The 12,896-nt window shown below is 40.9% G+C and overlaps 1 protein-coding gene across 5 annotated transcripts in view; it reads left to right on the top strand.

Moving 5' to 3' along the window:
- Positions 1-12,896, top strand: part of CRACD (capping protein inhibiting regulator of actin dynamics) — a 133,816-nt gene that overhangs the window by 73,272 nt on the left and 47,648 nt on the right. For 2 of the 5 annotated variants that reach the window (XM_040596097.1, XM_040596106.1), the window contains exon 1: positions 1,741-1,808. The exons of the other annotated variants lie outside the window; for them this stretch is intronic. In XM_040596097.1, the coding sequence (XP_040452031.1) occupies positions 1,784-1,808 (25 nt within the window). In that variant the 5' untranslated portion in view covers positions 1,741-1,783. Of the gene's footprint in view, positions 1-1,740; positions 1,809-12,896 lie in introns of those variants that run through there. 5 annotated transcript variants of the gene reach the window in all.

The following is a 12,896-nucleotide window of genomic DNA, read 5'->3' on the forward strand; positions in this document are numbered from 1 at the left end:
GTCAGGCCAGAGTAGTTTAATTTCTCTGATCTTCTTTTATTATTTTTTTTAGGTCTTTTTAATTAAAAATGAAAGTGGGTGAAAGTCATTCTCTTGGCTCCTGAGAATCTTTCATTAATGAAATAAAATGTGTCCCTAAAGAAAGAAGTTGCTAAAGTCATTATTACACATAAATCTTGCTATATCTACCGGAAAAAAATCAGTGTGAGATACCTCAGAGGAGAGAGCAACAGGAGGATATTACTCTCAAGCTTTTTATTTTGTCTTCTCACATTTTCAGTTTGAACCCATTTGCCTATGTTTTGGATAAATGATTCTATACATTTGTATTTCCAGTGCATAGCAAAATGAGGCTGCTGAACAGCCTGAGATTCTTCAACGTTTCTCCAAATAGACTGTGGGTTTGATTGACTTGACAGAGGGAGATTTAAGAAACCATATTATTAAATGCACTATGTACAAATGGATTAATTAAAATTTTCCTCTGTTAAAAGCTTTATCTTACTGACTTCAAAAGTCTCTGTGATTGATATGCAAGGGCTAAGGACCTCTATTTAAACCAGATGATAACCATTGATCTCATTGGTTTCACATTAAGAAAGTACAATCTTTCTCTAGATCTTGAGTTTTATGGGAAGCACTTTTTGGTCTGAACACCTTTGGGATGTGAAGGTCCAAGCTTAGCCACTTGTTGCTGGTCTTTGGGTAAAACCTGTAAAACATTCCTTTGAACAGTTTGCAAGAATCGAAAAGATGGCATTTAAAATATGACTTTCCTGTAGAGGATTTTACTGCTTTATAAGCTACCTGGTTCCTGGGAGGTTTAAAAATTAGACCACCCATTTGTGTGCTAAACTACCTATCTGGAGCCTAGCTTTACTGGGTATATTTTCCCTTAAATCCTGGTTGCAAAGATCCATTATGGAAGACTGGCACTTCTGCGAAAGCTGCTACTGGAGCCATGGAAAGTTTTATCCCAAGCACAGAGAAGTACTGTAGTAGGCTTTGGCTCAGCCTGTGTTGACTGAAAACTGCATAATGAAGTCTTTTTTTAGGTTTTATATTCAAAACTTTATTGCTTTCTAAGAGGGTTTTGCATCACTGTTGATTCTTTTATGATGATAACATAGACTGCCTAATGCTTGTCTCCATTTCATGGTACTATAGGATGCTTCAGAAAATATGAGTGTCTGGCACAGTTTTTCTTGGAAACTGCAGCCTCCAGATTTCATGGTAGTTATTGACATTAAACTGTTCTCGTAAAGGTGAAAACATGTATGATAATATAATGACAGTGGGTTTTTTGACTTTTTAAAAACCACTGCTCTTATTCATAGCACTTATAAAAAGTTGTCTAGTATTCCAGGTATGCCTTACTGCCCTTGTAGAAAAGGTAAGCTATTTTTGGCTTTGTAGCTGGGAAAGACTGAGCAAAAAGCGGTTACATAAACTAATGTATCAAATTAATATGGCATGAAAGATCAGTCAGGAGGTCTTAGCTATCAATCTGAAATCACCTTGGCTCTTGCTAGTTAAAACCTCCCTTAGCATTTTCCACAGGGAGGGTGCTAAATAAAGAGTGCTGAAGTACATGCTCAGTTTGATTTGTAAGGCTGTTCCTACAAGCTTCCTATCACATTATAGTATGTCCTTCAGAGTTGTCTAAAAAGCAACAAGAAAAAAAGCCAAAAAACCCCTTCTCTTTGGTGATTTCATGGCTTTTGTTTCTTCCTCAGAGAAGATCAAGTCTGCCGTTTCTCTGACTTCGACTGAAATTGTAGGCATGATCAATTTGTTTAAGAAACCTTGTAAGTACTTGACTGATTCTGTAGATTACAGAGCACACGATGTCCTGTCATTCAAAAGCTCACTGTTAAGTTTTTGTGGCTTAGTCTGGAATACTTTCCATGGGGAGCTGGCTGAGGGGGGAATGTGCTGTGCTTATTGTTTTTAAGCAGGAGCTGCTGCTCGTGTATGTGCTGCTTTTGTTCATTTTTATGGCAGTTGTAATAAACAGTGTTTGTGTGAAGCAGAGTCAAATGCAAACCAAAAAGGTCATTCTGGTTTATGGTTTTGCAGGTAATTCCCTGTGGCATCACTGGGAGCTACCTGCACCACTGTGGGAAACTTGAATCCCCCAGCTTGTGTTTTGTGTTAGATGCTGTGTTTTACCGTACCTTTTGAAATGTTCCTTTTAATTAATGAGATTTTAGAATTTATGGATTTAAATTTGAAGCAAATAGAAAAGTATGTGCTCATTTAGGATCATCTGGATTATTTTTCAAAGTTGTCAAAAAGTTTGCTATTTTTAAAGCTTACTACTGTGGTTCTAATTTCAATAGGTTTTCCTATGTTAGTTGTCAAATACTGTCTTTCAGTTGCACTGACACCAACTTACATTATTTCACTTTTATTTCTTGTATCAGATTTGCAGGGATTATTTGGCAAATTCAGCATTTATTTGAGTTAAATTAGGCAAATGGACTGAAGCAGTATAGTTTGTACTTATGTTTAAATACCAATCATGCTGTCAAGCAGTAGTGATGGATCCATGTGGTGTCCTTCTGTTCACCTCTTTGTTGGTGGGCTGTTGGGGGGGATGGGGGAGGAGGCATTGGCCCAAGTGTTTATAATAAACAGGACCTGCTTTCAACACGAGATGATGGTTAACTTCTTAACATGACAAAAGCTTTAGTCTGTTTTCAGGTTTCCTGATTATATGTCTATTCCAGTTCAGAAATAAATAGTATCTGTTTCCACTGGATTGCATGATGTTCTGCACAAGCTTGCGCTGCTGAAAAGGTATTAAGAGGGGAAAACGCTCCCACTTGATTCTTCGGAACAAGGTGTGATGTCCCCCTGTCACTAATGGTCAGGTCAAATGCTCTCCCAGGGAAAGAAAGGGGAGAGGAAGGAATGTAAAAAAGCCTTTACTTCTCAACAAGTTATTTAATCAGCTCTAATTATGGATTTGAAGGATTGAAGTAGTAAGAAGACTTACTTTGCATGCACTGTTGAGGAATTCATGTAGGAAGAAGAGACAGAAGTATTTGAAGTACCTGGCTAGCTCTCTGTTGTCATCTGTTAATAATTCACATGGCCCTTTCGTTTGTATTTGTTGAGAAAAACAGAGTAGGCTTGAAATATAAAGAAGTTCGTAACTTCCTTTGTGAAGTCATGGGAGTATAGCGTGTTCATTCAGTACAAAGAAAAGAATTTACTTGTGTGAAGTTTTCAGACTTTTTTAGTTTCCTTTTTGTAGACAACTTCACCAGTTATGGGAGGGAAACTCTCTTTCTCATGTGGCTTTTACACTTGTGTTAGCTGCTATTAGTTAAGTCATAACTGAGTGACAAATTCCAGGCTCAGACTTTCCCAGAATTTGTGCCTGCTTTTGAAGAAAACCATTTGCTACACGATTACCACCAAATGAAACTGTGCATCGCTGTCTTGTCTTATATTGGGGTTTGTGGTTGATCACTGTACAGTACTAATGTAAAGACTTTAAAACCCCTGGCAGCCAGCTGTGGGGGACAAATCTGATTCAATGTCATGCCAGTCTTCTCTGAAAGTTGCTGTTCTAGGAAGCTGTGTCCATGGCCGCTGCCTCCTTTCATAGGAAAAGGATTGGCTAAAATATATTTGGTTTCTCTGAGGGTACTTGTGTTCCATGGATAGGATTAAAAGTAGAAAGACGGAGATTATCTACAGTTTACCAGCCTTCTAGCTGAGGTGAGTGATGACGATTTTGCATGCCTTGGTGCTCTTGTTCCCAGAACATGCTTCTGTGCCAAGGCTGTATTTTGCCTTTGCTTTCAGTCCCTGTTCTATCCTAGTATGTGCAATGATTTCTGAACTCTCTCACCCACAGCAAATTTGCTCTCCCAAAATGGATAAAGAGCAATTTTTGAAAACACTGTGTTATTAAAATCTTGTTAGTAATATCTTTCTTGGGATATTTGATTGTTTCTGATTCCCTAAAGTGTATAATTTATGTAAGAGAAAAGTGTGACTGACTTACCTTACTTCTGCACAAGTCCTGGCAGAACTCTAAAAGATGATAACCGTTATCTTTATTTTATAAGATTTCATTCAGAAGAGTTGGAATGAGTGGTCTGACTGCCTGTCCCTATGGGTCGGGACTGGTTTTTAAATTACTCCTTTGCTGCTTTGAGCAGACTGGCTGCTATTGGCAATGTGATGCTTGTCTAGGTGGAATTCTTGCCTGCGCCAACCTTGCCATGACTGCATTAATTTTTCTTAATTACTAAACAACTTACACTTAATGAGTTGCAATTAATCAGTACCTTTGGCTTTGTTGCACATATAAAATTATACTTTCAGTAAAATGTTTCATGAACTAATTAGAGATCTCAGCCCAGTAGTTGGGCAACTTCTGTCCTTTAGTTTACTGGTTTCTTATTAAATAGTCAGATTAAAATCTTGTCTCCTTACTCCAAAGATGCAATCTCTTTATGTTCTTCTTCTATGGCAGACTACATTCAATTCTTATTCTGGAATGCTGTTTCCCTAAATGATGCCTCCTTTTTAGCCTACAGAGCAGAGCACTTGTGGCATTTCACAATCCAGCCTAAAGCAGGGGTGACCAGTGCTCTGTGGCTACGTTTGCCCCAGCTGACTACTCAGGTGCTGGAGGATAATAAGGGGCTGAGTCTGCAGAGAGTGCTGGCTTATCCTGAAGAACAGGTACAAACAAACCTTACCAGTCTGATGGCATGGTCCAGGAGGGCAGGGCAGAGAAGCACATCTATTCATAGTGAGGTCAGGTCCTCAAGATTTACTAGCTCTGGCACAAACCTCGTTCCAGCAGAAGAGAGCAGTCCTGCAAGGTGGCCTCGGCAGCTGTGCCCTTGCCTACCAGCACCACGAGGGGCTTACAGCCACCTTGTTTTTCCCCACTGTAGTTCTTGGAATAAAAACTAAGATGTTTTCAGTAAAGAAAACCAGAGCAAAATAAATCTCCTTCCCCCTTCAATTTGGGCTCATTCTGCCAGAGACCAAATAATGCTGGTGACGACTTTGCATCAGTTACCCAGAACCAAGGTCTCCGGAGCTGCTGCTTGGGTTCCTGTTGTGCTGTAAGTGCTATGTTTCCACCACAGCTGCAAAGGGTGATGCTGGCTTTCAGAGGGTTTGTTTCATTGGAGGTTCTGAGGACTTTTCTACAGGCGGTTTTTGTGGCAGACAGTCTAAGTACACAAACATTTGATGTTACAAGGAAGTAATACAGATTGCTGCTGCCTTCTTGTCCTTCCTGAGATGTAAGATCCTGCACACATTTTCACACCCCTCCTTTCTGCCCTCTTCCTTGGTCCTGGTTAAATTTCAGATCCTTTAGGAGGCTTTTGGCCTCGTTTATAATGACATGCAGTGCATGTGGTGTCCACGCAGCAGTGGGCTGCGCTAAAGTGCTGCCAGGCTGAAACCCTTGACAGGCAGCGAGGCTTGCAGGTGGGTATCAGTTGCATGGATGTACACAAGGCACCTCGCAGAGGAACAGTTACAGGTAGATAAGCTGTTTCACCTTCTATCCAGTGTCGCTTCCACTTCATTCTGAATGTTTTATTTGAGTAAAATTAAGGAAAACACTTCCCTCAGCTTTTGGAATAACTTGGTAAAAATATTTTTGTATTTTTAAAAGATGTTCAAATAACTTTTGCTAAAAGTAGAGGAATGTCAAAGCTGTCTTTATTTCCTGTTGCGATAATCCAGATGCTATCTGCATTGCCCTACCATTACTGGAGCTTTAGGATATAGTGTGGGTGATGGCCTTATAGGAGTCTATTTATCAAAATCAAGTACACGTATTTGAACACCTTTCAGTCACATGTTTGACTGTGGTTTCCAAACTGGCACCTTTGAAGTAAGTAGCAGCTGCCCTCCTATTAATGAATGCAGATACCTAATGCTAGGTAGCTGTATGTATTCTTTGCAGGTTTGGGTTTTTTTTCAGATTCGTCAGTGATCTGCAATTTGTAAGTACATGATAAATTTAATGTACAGAAATGCTAAGTGTCTGTGCTCATCTTCATTTAGCATTTGTTTGAATGTTAATAAAACAGTGAATTCTCAGGTGGTATACCAGTTTAGCTGTCATTAGTTAATTTTCAGTTTACAGTCTGAAGTTCTTAAACCTATTTGTGTGAGTCAGCCAGAGAGCAGGTATATGTAATATTAACTGTGACTAAAACAGTTAGAATTGCATATGCTCAGAGTAATGTTTTCTACACAAAAAAATTATGAGCAATCCATATCCTGTCATATATGTCATCTCTCTACCATCAGGTAGGGACATACCTCATAAATCAAGTCATACTGAAAACCAGAAAATTTGGAGAGTCTCCTGTTTTGTTCTGACTCAGTGAGTGTGGTTGTACAATTTATGGTTTGGCTCCAAATAATTCACAGCAGAAAAGTAGGAAAAGAAAAAGGAAGGAGTGGTGTTTCTCTTGTGATTGAGACATACCCTCTGTGGAAAAATCCTGGAGAAATGTTGCTCTGCATTGGCATTACAATGCATTCCTGCCCTATAAGTGGCGACTGGCATTGTTCTTTCTTCCAAGTAAAACGTAAGACTTAGTTTTAAATAGTGAAGAATTGGGGATGAAGGTGTGGGAGAAGTCTGAGCTTACTTTGTATATTGTGCAAAGTTACCTTTGTATAACTGACAGCGCTGTCATTTCTTATACATGAATTTAAATGGTTCTTTCCTCTGACTGCCCTGGATGGGGCTTACTGCACATATGGCTTTTGGGCTTTAGCTCTGCTGTTTAAAGAAGTATCAAGGTTAGCACAATCATTTAGAGCATCAGGATTTTTCTGAAAATGCCATAGAAAACCTGGTATTGGGATCTGGGGCTCTGACAGAGGGCCAACACAGGGCAGTGGAATGACTATTCTCTTCACCTAGGACTTTTGGCTATAAATGTAGATTTTGCCCCTCTCTAGGCCATGACTAAAAAGACTGCCCACCATATGAAGCCACAACTACTGTTGTTTCCATACTCACACTCGACAGCTCTTTCAGAAATGATCATGTGAGGAAGGCTTGAAGAAGTGCAGCCTGGATTTGCTTTGAGATGCTTTGCAGTATCTCAGCTTCAAAATGTGTCAAGGACAGAGATGTGGGCATCTCTTGAGGCTGGTTAGTCACATAATGGAAACTGATCATTTTTATGAACTTTTCTTTCAGCTTGTTTAATATTTTTTTACTGTTAGAATTCTTTCAAACTTGCATGTGCTGCTGTTACCCTGGGTGGTGCTTTACACAGACGGAAAAACTGTTTCAGCTACTGAATGCTTGCAGTCTAGATAATTTAAGAATAGGTATGAGGGAAGTAAAAAAGGTTGAAACTAGATGAGTACTCACCTCTCACCTCTGCTCCCACCCCTTTCCCCCATTTGCTCTCTGCAATTTGTTTTACAGTGATTGCTCTTGAGCCTTCAGTTTTACAAGTGGAGCAGAGGTATCAGTTGGAAGCTTGTTTATGCAGGGTGGCAGGAAGCCTACGGTGTCAGAGGAACAGCTGGGGAAGGGGGCGACATACAGTATGGTCACCACAGGCTTCCCCTGGATCTCGCTGTGACTTCCCTTAACTGGGCAGGCAGGGTACCAATTCCTGTACCAAGCTGCTTGCAGGGGTCCAAAATGTGCTTTGGCACCTGGGAAACGAGTGTTCAGAGCTGCTGAAATGCTTGGAAAAGCTTCCATCCATGCTTGACAGTCAGACTTTGGCGTTGATCAGTACCAGGAGCAGAATTTCTGTTTCTTGCTCTTGTTGCTATAACTGGAACAGCTGGAGGGTACCTGATCTGCCAGAAGGCACCCTGTACAAGTGACGTTTTCTGGAATGATGCTGTGTCAAGAGATGTTGCGCTTGGCTGGTCCCCTGGGCTTTTATGGCTGCTGTACCCCCGCAGAGTATGACAGACATAGCCTGTGCTCCCAACGTCCTTCCAAGGCTTGTAAGCTGCAGACTTGAATATTTTTCATTCTAGGGATCAAGTTGATGTTATATCCTAGAATCTACAATGCATTAATTTCCCTTGGTGCTAGTTCTGTTTAATCATCCTCACTAGCGCAGGAAATCTCATACTTTGCCTGGCCACCTGAGTCCCCTCCATTATGTTTCATTCTGGGACATAGTAAATGATAAATAAATTCCAGTGTGAGCAAGTGATGTTGGCGAGAAAGCACCATTTCCTTTCTCTGTGAAGTTTTATTGTGTCTGACTTGTGGCTAGATTTGATGCTTTTCACCAGTTTAGTGGCAATAGTGCTTTGTTATCCCAGCACAGTGAGGTAGTGTGTGAATAAGCATCATCAGTCACATCCTGGCATGGCAAATCCTCGCCTGGAAATGAAACAGCATGAAAATAGGAAATATTTTTTTTCTCTTTGTTCCCACTGCCTAAAGGAAAGAAGATGTTTTAAAAGAAAATGTCTGGTTGGCCTAGTTCAGGGGTAGAAAGAGTTGTTCATTTGTGCAAAGGCCTTTTTATATTTGAATTCTTTTGATATTTCTAAAATGTTTAGGTTTACAAATGCTTGAGTATCATTTATTTATGGCTGCTTCTCCTCTCTGAATTTGCCTCTTCATGAGTAATTAGTTTTCTTCTGTCATCATAAAATAGAATGGGTAGGGGGAGATTTCACTCAGCATCACAGTAGTAGCTTGGGGTTTTCCCTTTTAATGGTAGAGACCTTACAAAGAACCCTTTCGTGATATTTCTGTTTGCAGTGTTCATGCAGGTACCTTACTTGGCTGACATTTAAAATGACACTGCTTCAACTTAATAGTGTTTTGTGTTAAAAAATATACTCAGAGTTAGCCAAATAAATTTGATGACAACAGACACCTATTTGAGTGTTTTATGAAGTGAATATTGTTAGTTTTGCAAAGATCAGAAGAAAAACATACGAGAGGTTTTTATTTCTTAGATATTTTTAGGCAAGTCTAAGCTGTCAAATTTCAGCAGATTTCTCTGAGTTTTCCAGTCAGATAAGTGTTTCAAGTGACGTCCTGTTTCTCTGTTGTAATTCTGGAAAACAAAGGCAAACAATGATTGCCTCAATTCTTCAGTTGCCTGCAAATAGCAAGAGCTTCACTGAAAATATACAAATTTTGGTGTGTGTTCTGACTTTTTACTTGTTTTTAATAAATAACAAAGGGAAATATCTTTATATTCTGTATCTTTTATCATGTTGCTGACAAGATGAGGAATTGAGTCAATTTTAAGCTCCTTTTCTAAAGCAGATGTAGTGTTTGAGAAAATTGCCAGAATTTCAGCCCAAAGATTTACAGTCATCTTCCTATAACGAGGATGTCTTACGCAATGCTTGTGTCAGTGCTTGGCCTGGGTGGTGAAGGCAACCCAGGCTGAGGGCTCCAGTGCAGATGTGGAAAAGTTTCCTGTCCTGTCTCTGACTCCGCTCTGTGCAAAAATGGTTCAAGATTTGGATCTGGGGTTCAACCTGTTGCCTGCTTGCCGTATAGGGATAGGTGAATGAGGAACAATTAGGTAAGGGCTGTAAAATGCTTTGGAGTTTGAAATACAATACTAATATAGAGATTAATGCTAATGATCAAATTTGCGGTTTTGTCCTCATGGTCAGCTTGTTCAAGATTTTTTCAAAATCTTGTTTCTGAAATTGCTGGTAGCAGTGTTGGTTAAGCACTGGCTCAGGTGGAGCTTTTCTCTTGAGAGCATTCAAGTCAATACTGAGATACCAATTTCATCCTTAAGCTGATAGTAGCCTGCGTTACAAAACCTGCCAATTTCAGAAAAAGGTGGGAATGGCCATCTATCCTTGGCACTCGGGAGGGAGATCCCCTGCAGACTGGAATACCAATGTGTCAGCGGGGGAGGTAAAAGCGCGGTACGGTGCTGTTCTCTGTGCGGCACAGAGGGGAGGCTGTGATGCTGAAGATGCAGAGGAACAGGAGCTGTAAGCCACCTGTGAATAGAGGAGAAGTCTCTCTATCTTGTGAAGATCTAGCCAGGTCTGGCATATTTCAGTGTTCTGAGGACTTGCGGCTGGGTCTCCTGGTTGCATGCCAAGGAGGCAAGCCTCATCCCTGGATAGAACAGAGAATGTCTCCATGCAGCGCCTGCTTCTTGAAGAGTGGGATAATCTGGGCCTGTGTAAGTAGTGAAAGCTGGTCGGGCAGTGAAAAAACAGGTGTTGGATGTATAGGCAAACTCACAGACTCAGGCCAGCTGTCCCTAGTCTTAATCTGGTCACCGTTATTGTCAATTTATGCAAAAAGGATTTGCTTATCAGAAGAGGTAAGTGAGCCTGGAGGAGTGGTTGGGAAAGGAGAGCGTGCAGCAGAAAGGTGGGGAAGGAGCAGTGAGGAGGTGAAGGTGTTCTCCTGCCCTGGCTCTGCAGAGCTCCAGGAGAAGCGGTGGCTCCTTCCAGGGGCAATGGCATTTCCAGGCTTTGGAGGGGAACACAAGAGCAGGTTCTTTACCTCCTGTGCTGCTGGCTAATGTTATTTCCCATGATGTTTTGGTGATATGCCAGTCTGGGAAATGAGTGCCATGATTCCTTCTGAACACCTTGCCCAACAGGCTAAGGTGGCTGAGGTTTGACTTCCTTCAGGAAAAAAAAAAAAGCCTAAACAAAACAAAAACCTTCCCAGCTCCCTACTTCACTCTGGTTATCACCATGCAAGCATTCACTTTGGTCTTGATCTTTTTACCAGAATTGCCTGGCAAATTTCTGAATGCCATGGTTCTTGCAGCTCTTTTCTTAAGAAATAGTTTATTTTCTTTATTTTGCTACCCAGCTGTAAACCACAACAGCATGATTTTAATTCTGTGAAATCAGAGATGGTCATAAGTATTTTAGTTTTTAGACACATTGGGCCTGAGTTTAGCTTAGACTTGGCTTCCAGGTTACTCAGTTATGGGGTTTTTGTGACTCATTGCAAAATTTAGAGCTGGTTCTGAGATATCAGCCTCCTAAATTTGGGGAGGGGAGATGGTTTTGCTGCCTCCTGTTCAGCTTTCACTTTATAAAATTTAATGAGGAAATTATTAAAATAGAGTTTCTACTGCAGTGGTTGGTAATTTGCTTGGAATAAGACCCCTTTTACTCTTGGCTTTTCTGTATCACTTTATAATTCTCTAGAACTTTGAAAGACAACACACAGGCATAAAGTAATCGGTTTGGGGTTCCCCCCACTCCCTGTTTAGAGTTACATGTAGAACTATGCCTGAACTTTTAAAAATGTATTTTTACATCACAGAAGACACATGGTAGCTTTCCTTGTGATCTGTGGAACTGCTCTAACTCAAAAGGTATATTGATAGTTTCCAAAAAACCCCTCCACCAATCAGACATCCCTTATGACTGGGGACTAAGTTTGTAAAATGAAAAATGGACTCTTCATTTAATCTGATTTATCCAAAACATTTTATCAGTTCATGTGAATTTTAAGGGTAATATTCATCTATTTATTTGTCATTGTAAAAGTATATTAAATGGAAACTGAAAAATGAAAAAAATCACTTGAAGCCATTCTTTGACGCTTGCTAGTTGTCATGGTTTCACCCAGCAGGCAGCTAAACACCACACAGCCACGTACCCACCCCAGCCAAAACCAGGGCACCAGTCACAATGAATCAAAAAAACATTTTTATCTGCTGATTTTCTGCATTAATTGGTTATTATTGTTCCGAGTAGTGACACCGCTTTGAAAGTGCTCCATAAATTGCTAGTTTTAGTGCCTGCGGCTGCTGTATGTCACAGTATGTCTTTGCCGGTTTCAGTCTGTCAGGCAGTAAAAGCAGAGACTCTGTCTGGTTTTGCACCACAACAAGAAATTTTTATCCAATAAGACTGCCCTTATGTGACATTCAGGAAAGAAACAAAACACCTCAGCAATGTATTAGTTTGTTTGTTCCCTTATAAAAGAAGGAAAAAGTTCCGAATCCCAATCCAAAATACATTGGAGGTACCTGCTTGATCTCAGCCCTGGTTTGTTAGCACCTGGTGATGTATTAGCCAGCTGGGTCTCCTTCCCCTTGCTCAGGTAGTAACCCCTATCAGCTTCACAACCCCCTTCCATAGGATGACATTTACTTTTTTTATAGCTGCAACACAGTTCTGGCTTATAACTATCCTGTGACCAGCTGGTGTGGCCAGGTCTTTCTTCTTGCCCATTTCTAGCTGTTTGAGGCCAATTTACTGGAAGAATGTCTCAGCAATATGCCCTAAATGAATGAGTATGTATGTAATATTTCAACATCGCCTCTCACTTCTGTTATCCCAGTTCTCCAGCCATCCAGTCTTTCTGGCGTAACGCTCTGACTCTCCTCTGAGTTCAGGATACTTCTCGACTTTGTCTTATCGATAGATGTCAGCAGCATGCTGTTGGCACTTGTGCCTTAATCGCTGAAGAGGTTTGCTCTATGAGTTTCACGCTCGCCTCATGAAAATTAACATTTTCTATGGTAAGCCAGTAGTTTCTGTGAGAATGATTGCTCCTTCTCTCACTGGCGAAAAAGCGGGAGGTGGTATGATCCAAAAGCACTGACCTGTTCAACACAGGAATTCTTCTAGGGGCTGGAGGGGCAGAAAAAACAGTTCATGTAACACAATCCCCTGCAAGAATAATCTTAGTAGAAGTGATTTGGGTGCAGAATCCTTATCTGTCGGCAGCCTGTGCCATGGGGAGGGGCAGCTCGAGGCGTTTGGCCACGTCAAGTTGTGTTCCTTGGACTTTGGACTGCTCTGCCGTGGGGCCTCAGGCAGGTCACTTTGCCTCTGGGAGGTTTGGCCTTCCATCTGCGGCCTAGCCAGTAGTTCAGGTTTTAAATGCTTTCAAGCAGGAATTGTGCCATGTAGGAAACAAATCTGCTGAGGGA

The sequence above is a fragment of the Falco naumanni genome, chromosome 1 (genome assembly GCF_017639655.2).
Source record: "Falco naumanni isolate bFalNau1 chromosome 1, bFalNau1.pat, whole genome shotgun sequence".
NCBI classification, from domain to species: domain Eukaryota; kingdom Metazoa; phylum Chordata; class Aves; order Falconiformes; family Falconidae; genus Falco; species Falco naumanni.